The sequence below is a fragment of the Solanum lycopersicum genome, chromosome 4 (genome assembly GCF_036512215.1).
Source record: "Solanum lycopersicum chromosome 4, SLM_r2.1".
Taxonomy (NCBI): domain Eukaryota; kingdom Viridiplantae; phylum Streptophyta; class Magnoliopsida; order Solanales; family Solanaceae; genus Solanum; species Solanum lycopersicum.
The window spans coordinates 67,729,266-67,746,066 of record NC_090803.1 but is presented as its reverse complement, the minus strand read 5'-3'; the positions used below and the strand labels follow the sequence as shown (position 1 = coordinate 67,746,066).

Below are 16,801 nucleotides of genomic sequence, written 5' to 3'. Positions count from 1 at the left end.
TCTACTTTAAAGCTGATAAATATTTATTTCTTTATGATTTACGTCATAAAACCCTCAACCCTGTTCAACTCCCGCAAATGATCAAGTTTCGTCCTTTTGGCTCTTATATAAAGACCCTCCTACCAATAGTAGCTTAATTTTGTTTTAGATAATCTTCTATGTTACAAGTAATTTTCATTCAAGTTAAATGATTCATGTTTTAGGTAATGTTCTATATAAGTGATTTTCATTCAAGTTAAATTATTTTCTTCGTGATTTATGTTTTAGGTAATGTTTCTATAGAAGTGAATTTTTTTTTTTTTTGAGGTATCTATCTAAATTCAATATGTAAAAGATTTGTACAAGGACAATTAGATTTAATTCCCATTTAACTACACTAAAATATGTATGTACTCTAATAATTTTCTTTTTTCGGAAAAAGGGTGTAGAATATATATCGTGGAAATATTACAAATAGTATAAAACTACTTTACATCCACTTATTGGCTCCTAAATTCACTTTTCACTCACTTATTGAGTTCAAATTTGATCACTTGTTTTTTTGGTGCTCAACTATTGAATATAATTTAATTTTGAATTGAAAGTGGATGATAAGGAGTCAATGCGTGGATGAATGATAATTTATTAAAGATATTTTGAACTTTTTTTTTATATAAAAAAAATAGTTTATTAATCAAACTATAAAAGTTCGGTTTACTCTCTTTAGCTCGACGCCTAGGCCTTGACCCGTGCTCGGAGAGAAGTTATTTATATTTTCCCCTTTTCTTTTGAAGTTTTCATCTATTTTGATGCATCTTTATTTTAAACTGTTGGTAATTATATTGTTTTTGAGTGGAAAAATCTCAAAAGATAGTTGTAGGAATATAAATATTTTCAACATATAGGAAATGCTTCACAAATAATCTTTCATATCCATTTATTAATTTAAAAATATCTCTGATTTATTTTTTTGGCTCATATATATTCTTCAAATCAACACTCTAAATTATTGATCATATCACTTTTTCATATAGTTACAAACCACCATCATGCTTAATTACATTCAACTAATCTAATTTCGTCTATGCCAATTGAATCATGATACTTCGATCAAATTGTAACTTCTTTTATAAAAATACAAGTTTTAAATTTTGACAAAATGATTTTGATCAATTTTAACTTTTTTTCAAAAGTTTGTTTAGAATATCAATTTCTTTTTAAAAGATTTAAATATCATTTTTCATTTTTTTTTATGTCCAAATTGTCTAGCATCACCCTTTTTTAAAAAAAAAAATTTAAATATCATTTTTCATTCTTTTTTGTATGTCCAAATTGTCTAGCATCACCTTTTTTTTTTTTTAATTTCCAAAATCCTCCAAGTACTATTGTCCATTCAAATGGTACAATCAAGAGCAGCATGCCATTTTCAGATCCATCGTGGCGCCGGGCAGTTGGTTCTAGGGTTTTATTAGGGTTTGATAAAATCCCCAATCAACAAATTGCTCTGTAATGGCCACCATCTCTTTCATTCCCAAATTTCCAATTCCCTCTGATTACTGAAATCAAACATGGAGAAAGAACCAGTTCCTTCATCAATTACTGAAGAACCACAACCCAAAAAACAGAAAATGTCCACCACCACTACTTCCGACGAAGAATACGCCGCCGGCGCCGGAGATGGTTCTGCTCCGGAGAGGAAACCTAGATACAAGCGCCGGAAAGTAGCAATATTCTTTGCTTACTGTGGAGTAGGATATCAGGGTATGCAGAAGAATCCTGGAGCAAAAACAATCGAAGGAGATTTAGAAGAAGCACTTTATCAAGCAGGTGGTGTGCCTGACCATGATAAATGTCAACCCAGAAAGTACGAGTGGGCTCGTTCTGCTCGTACTGATAAGGGCGTTAGCGCCGTCGGTCAAGTTGTTTCGGGTCGGTTTTACGTCGATCCGCCTGGTTTTATTGATCGGCTTAACTCCATTCTCGTTCCTCAAATCCGGATCTTTGGGTTTAAACGTGTAACGAATGCGTTCAGTGCTAAGAAGTTTTGTGATAAACGTAGGTATGTGTATTTGGTTCCTGTTTTTGCTCTTGATCCATATGCACATCGTGATAGAGAAAGCGTGTTAGCTAGTTTAGGATCTGGAAAAGAGCTTGTTAAGTGTTTAAATTGTCCAGAAAGGGGTCGTAAAGTCGCTGGAGTAATGGGTAGACGTGTTTTCGATCCAATAACTCAGTCAGTTATTATTGTTGATGCACCAGTAGTTACTGCAAATGATCCGACTACTGATACAAATATGATAATTGAAAATGAAGCTTCTTTAAGTGAGAAGGTTGAAGAAAGGATTGATGTAGTAGAGAGAAGTGATGAAAATGCTAAAAAGGAAGAACAAGTGGAAGAGAGTGTGTTTTGCTATGGAGAGAAAGAAAAAGAGAGATTTAACAGAATTTTGAAGTATTTTGAAGGAACTCATAATTTTCACAATTTCACAACTAGAACAAAAGCTGATGACCCTGCTGCCAAGCGATTTATCATTTCCTTTAATGCAAATACTGTAGTGAATGTTGATGGCATTGATTTTGTGAAGTGTGAGGTTATTGGTCAGAGCTTCATGCTTCATCAAATCCGTAAAATGATTGGTCTTGCTGTAGCTATCATGAGAAACTGTGCTCCTGAATCGTTAATTGTAACTGCCTTCCGAAGGTATGTGTTAGTACTCTTCTCTGTTTTTAAGTTTTGAGTAGGTAAGCATGGTTTAATATGATACAATTTGATCATATCAGGGATGTCAACATCAATGTTCCCATGGCGCCTGAGGTTGGTTTGTATTTGGACGAATGCTTTTTCACCTCATATAACAGTAAGTGGAAGGACACTCATGAAGAAGTGTCTCTGAAAGCTTATTTAGAGGAAGCAGAAGAATTCAAAGTGAAGTATATCTATAGTCATATTGCATCGACAGAACAAAAGGAAGGGACAATGGCTGTATGGCTGCATTCCCTGAACCATCGTAATTACCCTGATCTGCGTGCTGTGGATATTGTTAAACCTGCTGGTGGTGGTCTGGAAGTTGTTGAAACTGCTGTTGAGGCTGGTTTAGGTGCTGTTAACAATGGTGAGAGCACTGATAATGTTAGTTCTGCTGTTGCTGGCCCAGAAGTTACTGAAACTGTTGTTGAGGCTGGTGTAGGTGCTGTCAACAATGGTGAGAACACCGATAATATTAATTCTGCTGGTGCTGGTCCTGAAGTTGTTAAAACTGTTGTTGAGGCTTGTTTAGTTGCTGTCAACAATGGTGAGAGCACTGGTAATGTTAATTCTGCTGGTGATGATTCAGAAGTTGTTAAAACTGTTGTTGAGGCTGATTTAGTTGCTCTGAACAATGGTGAGAGCATCAATGCAAAGAATGGCGAGGCAGGGCGCGATGCTGATTTGATCAACTCATAGGCTATGCTCTATCAAACAACTCTCTGCATCTTGTGCACCAATATCATGTAAACTTTTTACCTATGTGTTCTATCATTTATGGTGTTCTATTCTTTCAAGGGAACTCCATGGAGCAAAGATAGAGAAAGTTCTTGATCCTAATTCTAGGACATGTCAAAATTTAAGTGTTGAAACTTCGTTAATTTTGTTATACTGCTTCAAATGTTATGGTGGAAGTGAAGCAATATGCTTTAGTTTTTGCTGAAGTGAACAAACTGTAATTTGACAAATTACATGACACTGATAATTTGACATGGCAAGCTGAACTTTTGAATTAGCTATTAGCAATGGTTGTTCAAATTTTATATAGTTGTATGCTCCTCTTTGTGTTGCTATATGGTGGTTAATATTTCCTTATTAGTTGCTTTGTTTTCTTCAATATTATTTACCTCTTTCGTATCTACTTTGATAAGTGATATCGAATTGGTATCTCTAAAAACAGGCTTTCGAAAAAGTCAGAAGTAAGATGTGAATGAGAAATCAAAGGGTCTAGTTTTGTTTTGTAATAAAATATTAGTAATAATTGTGTAATTAAGTTGACATTCAACCAAAAATATTTATATTCCTAAGCTACTATATACATTTTTATGCGTACATCATATATATTCGCTAGATAAAATATACATTAAAGCTTAATATATGAAGTCTCTCTCGCTTTTTGAGGGGCATATTACTATTGTATTTCAATGGTATTATCTAAAACCATGTCGGTTGACCATGACTGGTCGGAACTTCCACCGGAGCTTCTCGACGCGATCGTGAATAAGATAATTGACCTCCGTGACTACCTCCATTTCCGGGCGGTTTGTCCCAGCTGGCGTTCCTCAACGCCGGCGACTCCCAAAAACCTACCATGTCAGCTCCCATGGTTAATGCTCCCAAAAAACCAGACGAACCGACGTGGTTTTTTCAACTTCGTTGACAACAAGGTTCACTTTCTCAATCTTCCTGAGGCTTCAAGCAGCCGACGACGATGCGGCTCTTCCCATGGCTGGCTCATCATCGTCGACGAATCGCCGTCAATTTTCGTTATTAATCCACTTACAAAAGTAACTTTTGATCTTCCACCGGTTTCTCAATTTCCTAATGTGATGAATTTCAATTTTTATAGCGTCGGTCGGGAATTTACCCTCCGGTCTCCTGATGGCGAGGTTCACGCTCGTAATTTGAAAGAAATGCGTGATTCGTTTATTAGGAAGGCTGTCATTTCTAGTAGTCCTTCACGTGATCCGAATTTTATTACGATGGTGATCCTTAATGGAACAGGTGAGCTTGCTTACTGCAAAAATGGAGAACATTCATGGAAATTTATTGATGATGCGCGGTTTTACGATGAGGATGTTATCTATTTTGAAGGATTGTTCTATGCTGTTCATAAATCTGGAGAAATTGCAGTTTGTGATGTTAGTGGTGACTCACCTAGTGTTTCATTTATTGAAACTCCTAAGCAAATTGGTGGTGATATGCAGTATTTGGTCAAAACAAATGATGATTTTTTATTGGTGACTAGATTTTTGGAGCTTGATATTGACGCGGCGTATCATAAGCTTGATGTGGTGTATAAGACAGTTGAATTTTGTGTCTTTAGGTTGGTTTTAGAAAGACCAAGGTGTGAGTGGGAGGAGATTAACAGTTTGGGCGAGACAATGTTGTTTTTAGGAGAAAATTCTTCGTTGGCATTGTTGGCTTCTGATTTTCCTGGATGTGGAGGAAACAGGATTTACTTTACTGATGATTATTGTGAGGCTAACTATGATGGTGTCGATGGAAATCATGATTTAGGATATTACAATTTAGCGGATGGTAGTATTGAAGCGTTGTCCTGCTGTCCTCGCAGTTCACATTCTATGCTTCGTTGGCCTCCTCCAATTTGGTTCACTCCAAATCCATGTTGAAAATGTAAGTCTGCCTATCTTTTGTGGTGTATGTTAGGTTGTTTTACTTTGTGAACTGTATTTCTAGTCTGGTCACTGCTGTAATCCATTGTACTACTCTCTTGACAACTCTAGAGAGATTAACAGTCAACTTCTTGAATTTCACCAGAAGCTTGATTGGATCGATTATAAGATATTTGAAGTTATAGATGAAGCACAATTCAATATAAGTGTAAATAGACTGTGCACAGCTAACTTTTCTAAACTTGTATGGAGATTCTTTGTGCCTCCAAACAACTGAAAGACTTATAGTGCCAATAATAAGATTGCAGTTAGGAGAGACTTTAAGGACAACACATTGATAACCGTTAGTTATTCCCCAACGGAACAATACATTTTGACTATTTCATGGCAAATAAATTGCTTCCTTTGACCTAGAATATTAGCTTGTGTTGATGTTGTGAATATGCTAGATAAAGAGAGTCTTCTGTTAAGATGAAGTAATACCAGTTGCACTAGTCCTATTAGAAAAATATAAGTTTATATTATGCATAAAGAACTGAGCAGTTACCATTTTATTCAGTTGTAATTGTGGGTCCTGATACTCCTCTATCTGAATTAAGTTAAGTTACATGTCAAAGGGGCTTAGATATTGAGTTATCCAACTTCTCGGGTAACTGTTATCTGATGTTTCATCTGTCTGTTTTTCTTTGATTAGGCAACTCATGTGATTTCCAATTTTTTCCCACCAATAACCGGGCAAACATAATGGAGATCTCTAGCTCTACCATGAGCATGTAATTTAGAAATTTGCATAGATGCATATGTTTCTTAAGTTCTTTGTTCTTTTACAGTTTGGATGGGGAAAAGTTGATTTAGGAAAATAGGAAAAAGAAGGAACTTTTTAATAGACCTGTTCATCCGTCCTCTAATTTGATCTCTGCTTACAGTGTATAATACCTTTTGAATCGTGCTTTTATCTTGTTGCAGTGGACCTTGGTGGATTCCTCCATTGACGGGGTTTGTGAATATGTTTTTCTGGCCAGAGTTCAATTTGATGGATGAATTAATTTGTATATGAGACGCAAATTATCAATTAGTGGTGTGCTGTAAGTAAACATGTACCTACATTTCTTGATGCTATCTGGGTGACCGCAACATTCCTATTTATCAAATATTCATGTGTTGTAAATAAACCTGTATCAACATATATATTTATGCCTGCAAAGTTCTTGTGTAATTGCATGATCTTGCTGCGTCTGCTTGTGTTTCTGTAAATACCTTCACTTTTATTGTGAAAACCTAATTAGCTGGAACGGAACATTAGCTAGGATTCAGGGCCTGGAGGTCTACTCTTGTAATATCATACAGATGTGTAAACTAACCAGAAAGAGTATCATAAAGATGAGTAAACTAACCAGAAAGCTAAGTCCGTATAGCCTATTGGTGATTTATTTAACTAAGCTTGTGAAATGTTTGGAATTTTGGAAAATTAGAATGATTGTATTTGGAAGGGTTGTAGATTAAAAATGTTACTACATCATAGTTACATCGAAAAGAATATTTCTCCACAATTTAAGACAGTCACCGGAGAGAACTTATGGAATTGGAGATAGCCTAGAATTTGGCTATGTTCATTTGGGAGCGGCTGAGCAGGTTTCAGTATGATGCCAATTGACTTTAACCAAATGGAATGACCAAAGACATTATAGAAGTCGTGTGTTTCCAGTTGAGGATTCTTTTTAATCTTTATTGAAATTTTAGTTATTCTTACATATTGATATACTCTGCGTCCAAAATTTTGGGTTCGGTTGAATTTATATCAAACATGCTACATCTGCCTCTGACTGCCTTGTGCTTCAATTTTGTTCTCATGTCTCCTGGAATCCAAATGATCCCAAAAGGATGCCTTTTTGTGAGAGCTCTCTTAGCTAAGCCTCCAATGTTCAGTATGTGCATGATCAGTTCCTAACTTCTGCTTCTTAAAAATATATTGCTGGTTTTAGAGAAGAAATGAGGAAACAAGGCTTTGTCCATTGGAAATGATAGGAAGAGTTGTTCAGTTCAGCTACAAGCCTGAATGTTAAAGAAAAAAAGCTCATTTGGTTTTCCATTTTACAGTCTAAAAAAAACCTAGAATTGGAATGCCACATATAATCACTAAGCATTTTGCAGCTTTTCTAACAGTAATACTAGTAATGGTTGAAGATAAAAGATAGTAGCCTAAGAGGCCGGCAGACATTATCAGTTCAGCCCATCTAAGACCCACCTTAAAACAGTTCTTCCTCATTTTTAACTAAGCAATACACCTCATTGAGTACATAGAAATAGCAGGTTCAACAGTAGAATTAACATAAACCCTTGGATGATCTCCCTCCATTCCATAGTCCATCATCGGACGGTAGTCATCCAGCTCCTCTTCGTGATCATACACAAACTCGGGTATTTCTATCTCCTTTCTCTTTACGTGTTCCCACAAGAACTCTAGCCTGGTCATGTAATTCATCTTCCAATACACCCTGCAATTAAGTAATTGCTCTTAAAGTCAAAAAATATTGCAGTAATACTAATTGGTCCGATTTGTATAGTCTGCTAGTTTCAAAACCTTCTATTATCTAGTATGGGGTATTCCTTTAAGAATAAAAAGGGATTTCATCAATTCAGTATTTTAAGTTGGAAGGTCTGCAAAGACCGTTGTATATATTATACTATTTTTATGGCAGTAGGTGAAACTCTTTATTAGACATGTGGATCAAGATATTAGGCGTGATTAGTGCTGGAAAATGGGCGGGTCGGAATTTTATCATTCTCAATACCTTAAATGAGATCGCTGATCAAGAACAGAAAGGATCTTATCTATTCCACCAGAATCTTGACATTAATCTATGTTTTCTATAAGAAAGTGAAATGAATAGTGAATTACCCTCCGCTGAAGATGAGCCGGCCGAAAAGAGCAAGGAAGAGTCGAGACTGTAGGCTTGGATGAAGAAAATACACAGCATTCAGATGATTTTTCACGTTTTCCGGCATAGCATCACAGATCGACCGGAGAGCAGCTATTCCGGGGAAATTCTCAGCTCTGTTAACCCCTGTATGCAGGTACACTATTGAGAACTGTCTCTGCTCTAAACTTGGATATATCTTCTCTTGTAGATACTTGTTCACTGCCTCCACACTTACAATCCTTGCTGATAAATCAACCAGTACAATTAAAAAAAATCAGAATTAGAATTATATATAAAGATATGATAGATGTGAGAACAAAGTAGCAATACTCTTAATGGTGTTATAAATGTCCATTTTTTGGTGAAAAACGTGCAGGTTTTCCCAAAATAGACAGTATCACATCGTGTTATAGAGTATTTTTGGGTTGATTTAGCCGGACAGAAACACATATACATAGAAAAAGCAAAGAATTAACTAACCAGGGAAAAGTTTGCCGATGACGCTAAGGATGGAGCATCCACGTTTATCTTTACCTTGAATCTTGAAGAGTTGGAGTTTGTGAATAAGTTTTTCTTGTTCTGGTAGGGAGATGGTCATCAAAGAAGCTTGAGAATTCATGGTGTTCTTTTTTCAGACCACTTAGGCAAAAAAAGTTGATAGAAAACAGTTTTTTGTACTACAGGTTCCTATATTTTAAAAATAGATTATGGGGCCTATGGGGTAGTTGAGAATTGCTTTCATTCTGGTTTGGGTGGTTTCTTGCAAAATGCAATTTTATATAGGAGCAGGTAGAAGTGATGAACGTTTTTTTCCTATTTATTTGAAAAAATAAAGTAGTTTTCTTAATTATTAGTCCAAATTTACCCCTTTTTTTCCCTCAATCTCCAAATTTAGATTTGGGTTGCATTTTGACTGATAGATTACATTATTTAATTCGTTTTGACTCAATAGTTTTAATGAGTCATTTTGAGTTATAGCCCATGTGTTTGTAACCGAAGACACAAGATTTTATGAATTTTGAATTATACAACAATGACTTTAATATCTCAAATATTGAGATCTAAATTTACCGTTTGTATATATTTTAAATTAATATGATATAAATACAACTATATACATAGGCAGACCCCACCCCCTTTATATGAGTGTCTATGTGCACTCGATAACTTTGAAAAAAATCATATATATATATATATATAATATTAACTTAAAATAAAAAAGCAAAATAAACACTATAGCTGAATTCGAATCCAGGTCTCGCGGTGGATCATCTTGTTTGTACTAGATGTTTTTCATATATATCTATTTCATTTCAGCTATAGTGTTTAATTTGCTTTTTTATTTTATTATTTAATTTAAGTTAATATTAATGCACCTAAAATCGACAACGGTGAGTTGCTTTGTTGGGAGTGGTTTGGTCTAATAATTTGTGTGCGGCGTGCATGGGTTGTCTTGTCTGTTTAAGGCTAGAGCCAAACCGATTGATGAGAGGATGGTATATTCTAAGGCATCTTCCTTTTTCTGGGTTTTTGAGGCAACTGTGAACTGACAATGGCTCACTATATCTGCCACGTCTCACTCTAGATTTTGGATGATCCATCAAGAGATTATTTGGATTTTTTTCATAATAATATGGGAATGATAGAAGCTGAAAAGATCCTCTGAATTATGTGTCTTTGCCCATTCCTTCACAGCTTTGTAAGCACTGAATTACTTTAAAGTTAAAACGTGAAAGAGTTGTATAAATTACAATTAAACTAAATATAGTTAAATGACAAAAAGAATCTTATAATAATAAGTTATATGTACCTTGCATTTAGTGCTTTTGCGTAATTATTTCGCTCAAATTAATTATTAGCAACAACGTACAGGTAGCTATGCCTATTCTTAGATTGTGTGTATGTGTTTCTGCATGTTTTTTTTAAATTTAATGATCCCTGATCAGCTTTAGCACATCTCTTACTAGGCACCAACAATAAGTATAAGGTAACTTTGTTCATCAAACTTAGAACAGAAGGAAAGAAATATGAACCTGAAACTTTATGATTCTCAATCATTTCATTGATCATTAAGTCATACTCTTTGAGTGTTTTCTAGATATGAGAATCATTTCATTGATCATTAAATCATACTCTTTGAGTGTTTTCGGGATATTTTTAGTTAGCAAATGTAAGACGTCTAATTAAAATTAAAAGAGAAAAGGCGAAGTAAGGCCCACGGGGTTTAAATGTTGTGGCACTTTATATAATAGATTGAGAGAGACATAATGCTTATCGATTATCTTTAGTTATTTTCATATATCATTGAATAATATTGACAAAAAGAGTAGGGACAAGAATAATGAAACGGCCATAACTGGTTGATCCTCTGACGTTTGAAGGGGCATTATTTATTTTATTTTATTGATATTAATGGACCCCCAGGCAATAATGATAGATTAAAATTTTCTATCGATAGAACAATATGTATACTTGTAAATTGTATGTCTATTTTTAAGTCTACGTAGGTTCTTTCTTTAACCAAAGCACTATAGTATCATTTCTTTATGTTTTTTCGTAGTTTATTGGATTGTACTAATTTTGAAGTCCAACTGTTTGAACTTTGCTTAAAATTTCATTTGAGGAGTAAAGCATTTCACATTAAAGGAAACTCCATTATCAGAATTCAAATGTGAGACTTTTAATTAAAGAAGAAAGATTATTTATTCATTGTTTCACGACAATATTTCGAAGATGTATATTTACTTTACCAATACATATATTTTGCATTATTGTTGGAATGGGCCGGATGCATGTTTTGAAGATAAACGTGGGCCATAAAGTACGAATATAACATATTTCTTTATAATAAATTTCTTACAAAAATAAAGTAAATTGATCGAGAAGATGATGTAATCATGAAGCCTTAGTAATACCTAACACACATTAATATCTTATTTGTATTATATTTTGACAATAACCCAGAGTTGACTAAATTTAGTCAAATGAAAACAATACATGTTAACATAATTAAATAAAAAATTCACTTTATTTTGAATTTAAAGAAACAATATTATCCAAATGTGCACAAGAAAAGGGTTAAGCACAATGAATTAAATAGAATAAAATAAAATATTAGAATTAGTCTGAGGCACATAGTTTTTGGTTTAATTAGCTATGTCGGTCCACCAGCTTGTATCTTGATACGAAAATATTTTAAGATATGGATTAACTTCCTTATTTTTTAAAGCAAAAGTGAAAGTGATTCTCGAATATAATTCCAACACATATATATTTTGTTTTCAAAGGTAAGAGTGTCATGGTCAAGAAAATAAAAAAATAATCCAACTATGGAAAAAAGAATGATAGGTTTACGAGCTATGTGACAAGTGACACATTACTTTGATTTGAGTTCTCAAAGTGATGAAACTTTGAGTACTCAAAGTGTTTGGGCATGCATTTTGCTTGGATTTTTATTGAAGTTCTATAAGTATGAGTCGAGAACTTAAACATGCATTTTACTTGAATTTTTGTTTAAAGTTTTATAAGTATGAGTCGAGAACTTGAAAATCCGATCAAACGCTAGTCAACATTAGAGGGGGTGGGGGTCACCAAATTCCTTGGTTAAGCTTTATTTATGGGCCCAATTGTAGTTTCTTCACAACTAAGCAGGCTTTATTTGTCGTCAAAATCCTGGGCCACTTGACATTCTCAAATCCATTTAATGGGTCATTCATTATGCACTTCTCTTATTTTGTGCTGGTCCTTAATAAGTTCAATTGCTCAGAGTGACAATTATAAAAATATAAAAAGATAGAACTTTTCATGACAATTATAAGATTTAAGATTAGGTACTAGAAAGTATATATAACTACATAATTGTGGCAATTTCTATGGAATTTCACCTTCAACTTGAGAAATTTTCAACTAAAAATGAGACCAGCTCATTATGTACATAACTCACCAAATATTGACTGATCAAAACTGCTTTACCATAGATAATTTTCAAGATTGCAATGCTTCATTAACAAACTCACCTATCTTCAATGGTCTCTGGCGAGAATTTTCAGATGAGTAGACGTTTCAATCATCGATTAAGCACAGAGAGACCAGTTAGAAGGGACTCTGCTCGATGATATCTGTGGCATATTACGAACATTGACATCAAGAGGGAGCATACGATATTCGATATCTAGCTCTCTGAATATCTTAACCATTTCCTCAATTAAAAGAGCTCTCCTTGCCCATCTCTCTCCCATGTCTTGGAAATTCATTGTGTGTGAAATCCATACTGACCACTTTATCCTGTTCAAGTCTTCAACATCCCTCATCACAACTGAGGGATCTGGATACCAATGATCACTTTTGTTCTGAATATACCTGATAGTACAGAAGCCATACCATAAATTATTATAACGGAAAGAATACTACTCACTTCGTTTCTTGTTTAAGCTGAGAGGCAAGGCAAAAAGGATATTTCCAAAAAAGAGCAAGGATTGCTGATTTCTGTGTAGACAGACTACTAAGATGAGTGTATTCTTATGTCGAGTAATCAGAAAAGAGCAAGTCAACCACTATAACTCGAGATACAAAAAGAAAACAGCTAAAAAAAATTATCGGAAGATGAATAGTTGTATATACCTTGTTATTTTCTCTTTCATTGATGCTATTTTTTCCATAGGAGTTGAGATATGAATGCAGAATTCGATTGCATCACCCATGTCTGGACTGCGATAGTAGTTACTTATGGGCTTTGTAGATAAGACACTGTTGGGATATATGATCTTCAGGTTATCAAATCTCAGGAGAACCGTAGTCAATATATTCATCTCTTCTACAATCATCTGGTATACAAACACCAGAGAAGGTCCTTTAATATACAAATCAGAATGTTATCCAATGATCTATTTAAGTGTGGAAGAATTCTTACATGAACTCCGTCAATTTCAACACGATCGCCTACATCAAATGGGTGCATCACAAATAAGAATATGATTGCCTCGAATGTTGTCTTGGCAGTGTTCCCAAACATGAATACAACCAGAAGAACCTGAGAGCTCATAAAGACCAGGAAATGTGTAGTGGCAACTTTGAGTATAAGAAGCCAGACGACAAGTATGATAACCCCTACTAAGACGTTCAACATGTGATGTAGTTTGTTAACGGCAGTCTTTGTGTCGTTTAAAGACAAAGCAAGAGCTCTCCGTTCTCTAAATGCATTCACCTGAAAGGAATAAAGATCATAGTTAGAAATCATCAAGAAATAGAAATCTTTAAGTCTAGATCTTCAATTCAAAATCTAAATTTGAGCAATAGTGCTTTCCCCTTTCTGCCCGGTTGCTAAATTTCACAACTCTTAGTTCATTTTTGTTTTTAACAAATAGAGCTACTCAGCTAGAGGCTATTTATTGGGAAACACAACATCTCCAAAATGAACAGTTAAAGTGAATAACTTATGCATATAGCCTATAGGCCAGAAAATGAATTCAGAAACCGTCTATTGGTTACACTTTTGAGTAGCATTCATTTTGTTGAAATTTGGAGATAAGAGAAATTTAAGCTTCTGAAAACTCCATAAATAATTTGCAACTAACATTATGCACCAGAAGTAGGAAAAAGAAAAAGAATGGAATGCATATATGGGGAAAGAGAATATCGAAGAAAATTGCCCATATACTCACCACCCAATTTTTCAGCGCGCGTTTACTAATTCCTTTGGCTTCAGTTCCGCCTTCAAAGAGCTGCATTGTTTTCAAAGCTTCATCTTCTCTCATAAAACGCATTATATCCTCCAGATAGATGAACCTGAGGGCAACAATAAACAACAAAATCAGTAAATCAATTAGATCTGAAACTAGATACCACAGAAAGGCCATTAAAGGTAAAAGTAAAAGGGAATTGTTGGGAATAAGCATGAACTCTTATAAAAAAAAAGCATTTAAAAGGGCAGCAAGTTGATGAAACCACAAAACAAAAGGATGTTTAGCCAAACATATAAACTGCAATTCCTACTTGAAGATTATCAATAAAGCAATTAAGCTGTGATTTACCTTGTTTAATCAGCAAACAAAATGCTAAATAAGTTACAATTAGGAACTTAACTCATACATCTTAAGGGGTCGTTTGGTTGAAGCTAGAGTTATGCAAGTATTAGTAATGTATGGTCTAGTTATTCATGTATAGTTATCTGTTATTCCATCATCTAACTTGCATAAAATAATATAGAGATTCTCTTATAACTTATGTATTAGTTATGCGAGAACGTAAATTGGTAACTAAACACCATTCTTGGTGTGCTATATTTTATATATAGCAACTAAAATGCTACTAAACATGATATTACTGTTATTAATACGTGAATCAATCACTTTCTAACCGTCAACCAAATGACCCCTTAACAGGATACTTACTTTGAGTCAGGCTTCGCCACATTAATAAAAACCTTCTTGGCAGCAATTTTTGCCTGTTTCTCACTTGTGATTTGCACTGCAGCTTCATCATCGCCATTTGACTGTTCAAGTTTCTCATCCAAAGTTGACAGCACACCTTTACGAACAATATTTATCAACCTTTTCATATTCCAAGCTGAAATGTTCTTCTGATTCAGTCTATGTAGATGATCTATAGTTATGCCTCCCTGTTCTTCTTTTTCCTTTCTTGAAGCAGCTCTCGAAAATACAGGACTCCTAGGAGTAGCAGCAGCAGTGGACTTCCGTGGAGTCCCAATCGGTCTCTTTGGAAATATACTGGCCTTGAGATCAGGGGGCAATGTAGCCCCAGCACTCTGAAGCTTCTGGACTTCAGCAATTACCCTCTCCTCCTCCTCTAACTCCATCTTAATCTCAACCAACGGCGGTCCAGACAACGTCTCAATCACATACTGTGTAAACAAGGCTTCTTGAATCCGATCAAAGAATGCAGTAACATGAAATGATGTAGCCAAAACCTTCACCAACAGTGTCTTCAGCAACCAAATGAATGTTCCCAACAAAAGACACACCCAAATCCGAGACACATACCTTAATACCTTCGTATTCGTAATACTCTCAACTTTCTTATCAAAAATACATTGCCAAGCAATCAAAACAAGACTCAACCAAATGCAATTCTGCACTGAGTTCCTCAAACCATAGACAAAATACAACACTCTTTTACGCAACACGAAATTCCTCTCAATAAAGAACACAGCCAATCTAATCCCCCATCCGGAAACTAATCTCCCACAAATCAACACTAAAACCATTAACTCCCATTTCCACAATGCAAGCCCAAATATACTCCTCCCCTTGAATTTTCTAATAGTAAGACTACAAACAAAAGCTGCAATTATCAAAATCAAACTCACCATCTGAAGAACAGAGAATAAATTAAACTTCATTTTCTTATACTCTTCTGGTAAATCCTCATCTGAAAAAGGGTCATCATCTTCAAATTCAGTACTTCTCCCCAAAATCCCAGATTTCATAGTAATCTTCTGTGACCTTTGATCTTGCTCAGGTGGGTCCATTAACCTCGATTTTGTTCTAGTAGCAGCTAAAAGATTCGATTTTCTCCTAAACGAAGAGCTGGTACTGAGCACAACCTCATCTTGTAAACCCGGTCCAGTACTCAAATTGGACCGCCGGCGAATCGATCCGTTACCGGCAAGTTTCTCATTGAAAGAAACCCGAACTTCCCTCGGTGTAAGGACGCCGTGGTTGGGGCTTTCTTCCACCCTAGATAACGGAGACGGCTGTGAAAATGGCGATTCCGTTACAAAATCGAAATCTTTGCTGTTATCCCTCATGCGTTTCATTGCTGCATCGTTAGAGAAATCGTAACTGCAATCTCTATATATCTTATTCAGTGTACTCTCATCGGTACTGGCATTGTTACTCAACTGGGTTTTCGAAGAAGATGAAGAAGAGGAGAGCTCTGTTTCTTTATGGGTTTTGGAGGTTTCTCTGATATTCGGTTTGACAACTACTTCTTTACCCTCAGTTCCATCCATAGCTTGAGAACCCAAAGTAGAAACACTGGGTATTGAGGTTTCTTTCAATAAATTTTGACGTTCTTCTATTGGATGTGAAGGAGAGTTAGCACGATGAAGATGATGAACTGGAGACAGAGATTTGAAAGACCTCAACTTTTCCATTAAAACAGAGGAAACAAAGAAAAAGGGTCAATACTAAACAAAGTCTGAAACAAATGAATATTTTAATACGGCAATGGCGGTGAGATTAACAGAGCGACAGAGAGAGATTAACACAGTTGAATTTTTTTTAGTGTGTGAATAAAAAAAGTGAGCTTTTTCGTAGATACAAGAGAGAAAAAGTTTGCAACTTTGAAAATTGGAACGAAACTGAAAGGGGAAAGGGTAATTGAGCTTGTGTTCCATTAATGGAGGAATCAGACCGGTAAATCAAGACCGTACAGTTGCGTCCATAGGGATGCGTGAGGATGCATACTATTGTGATCTGATTTCGAGCCATAAAAATATCATAATATAAAATATTTGCGTCCCTTAAGATATGAAATTTTTAAGTTTTTATCAAATAAGA

The 16,801-nt window shown here is 35.1% G+C and overlaps 4 protein-coding genes across 5 annotated transcripts; 2 read left to right on the top strand and 2 right to left on the bottom strand.

The window, feature by feature from the left end:
- Window positions 1-295: 295 nt before the first annotated feature.
- LOC101250299 (uncharacterized) lies at window positions 296-3,768 on the top strand. The gene is made up of 2 exons (XM_004238352.5): window positions 296-2,680; window positions 2,761-3,768. Exons 1-2 carry the CDS (start codon window positions 1,548-1,550, stop codon window positions 3,422-3,424), a joined length of 1,797 nt encoding a protein of 598 aa, XP_004238400.1. The 5' UTR covers window positions 296-1,547; the 3' UTR covers window positions 3,425-3,768.
- Window positions 3,769-3,905: 137 nt separating this feature from the next.
- LOC101250597 (F-box protein SKIP23) lies at window positions 3,906-6,577 on the top strand. The gene is made up of 2 exons (XM_004238353.5): window positions 3,906-5,362; window positions 6,328-6,577. Exon 1 carries the CDS (start codon window positions 4,150-4,152, stop codon window positions 5,356-5,358), a length of 1,209 nt encoding a protein of 402 aa, XP_004238401.1. The 5' UTR covers window positions 3,906-4,149; the 3' UTR covers window positions 5,359-5,362; window positions 6,328-6,577.
- Window positions 6,578-7,059: 482 nt separating this feature from the next.
- LOC101250013 (uncharacterized) lies at window positions 7,060-9,259 on the bottom strand. 2 transcript variants are annotated; one of them, XM_069296509.1, is made up of 4 exons: window positions 8,763-9,259; window positions 8,261-8,525; window positions 7,607-7,856; window positions 7,060-7,413 (listed from the first exon to the last, which is right to left on the bottom strand). In XM_069296509.1, exons 1-3 carry the CDS (start codon window positions 8,899-8,901, stop codon window positions 7,634-7,636), a joined length of 627 nt encoding a protein of 208 aa, XP_069152610.1. In that variant the 5' UTR covers window positions 8,902-9,259; the 3' UTR covers window positions 7,060-7,413; window positions 7,607-7,633. The 2 variants fall into 2 exon arrangements, with proteins under 2 accessions (XP_069152610.1, XP_025886677.1); XM_026030892.2 differs by lacking the exon at window positions 7,060-7,413 and having other exon boundaries at window positions 7,421-7,856.
- Window positions 9,260-12,081: 2,822 nt separating this feature from the next.
- LOC101251284 (mechanosensitive ion channel protein 8-like) lies at window positions 12,082-16,762 on the bottom strand. Its single transcript, XM_004238578.5, has 5 exons — window positions 14,672-16,762; window positions 13,943-14,066; window positions 13,192-13,485; window positions 12,903-13,105; window positions 12,082-12,641 (listed from the first exon to the last, which is right to left on the bottom strand). Exons 1-5 carry the CDS (start codon window positions 16,393-16,395, stop codon window positions 12,356-12,358), a joined length of 2,631 nt encoding a protein of 876 aa, XP_004238626.1. The 5' UTR covers window positions 16,396-16,762; the 3' UTR covers window positions 12,082-12,355.
- Between the last annotated feature and the right edge of the window lie 39 nt (window positions 16,763-16,801).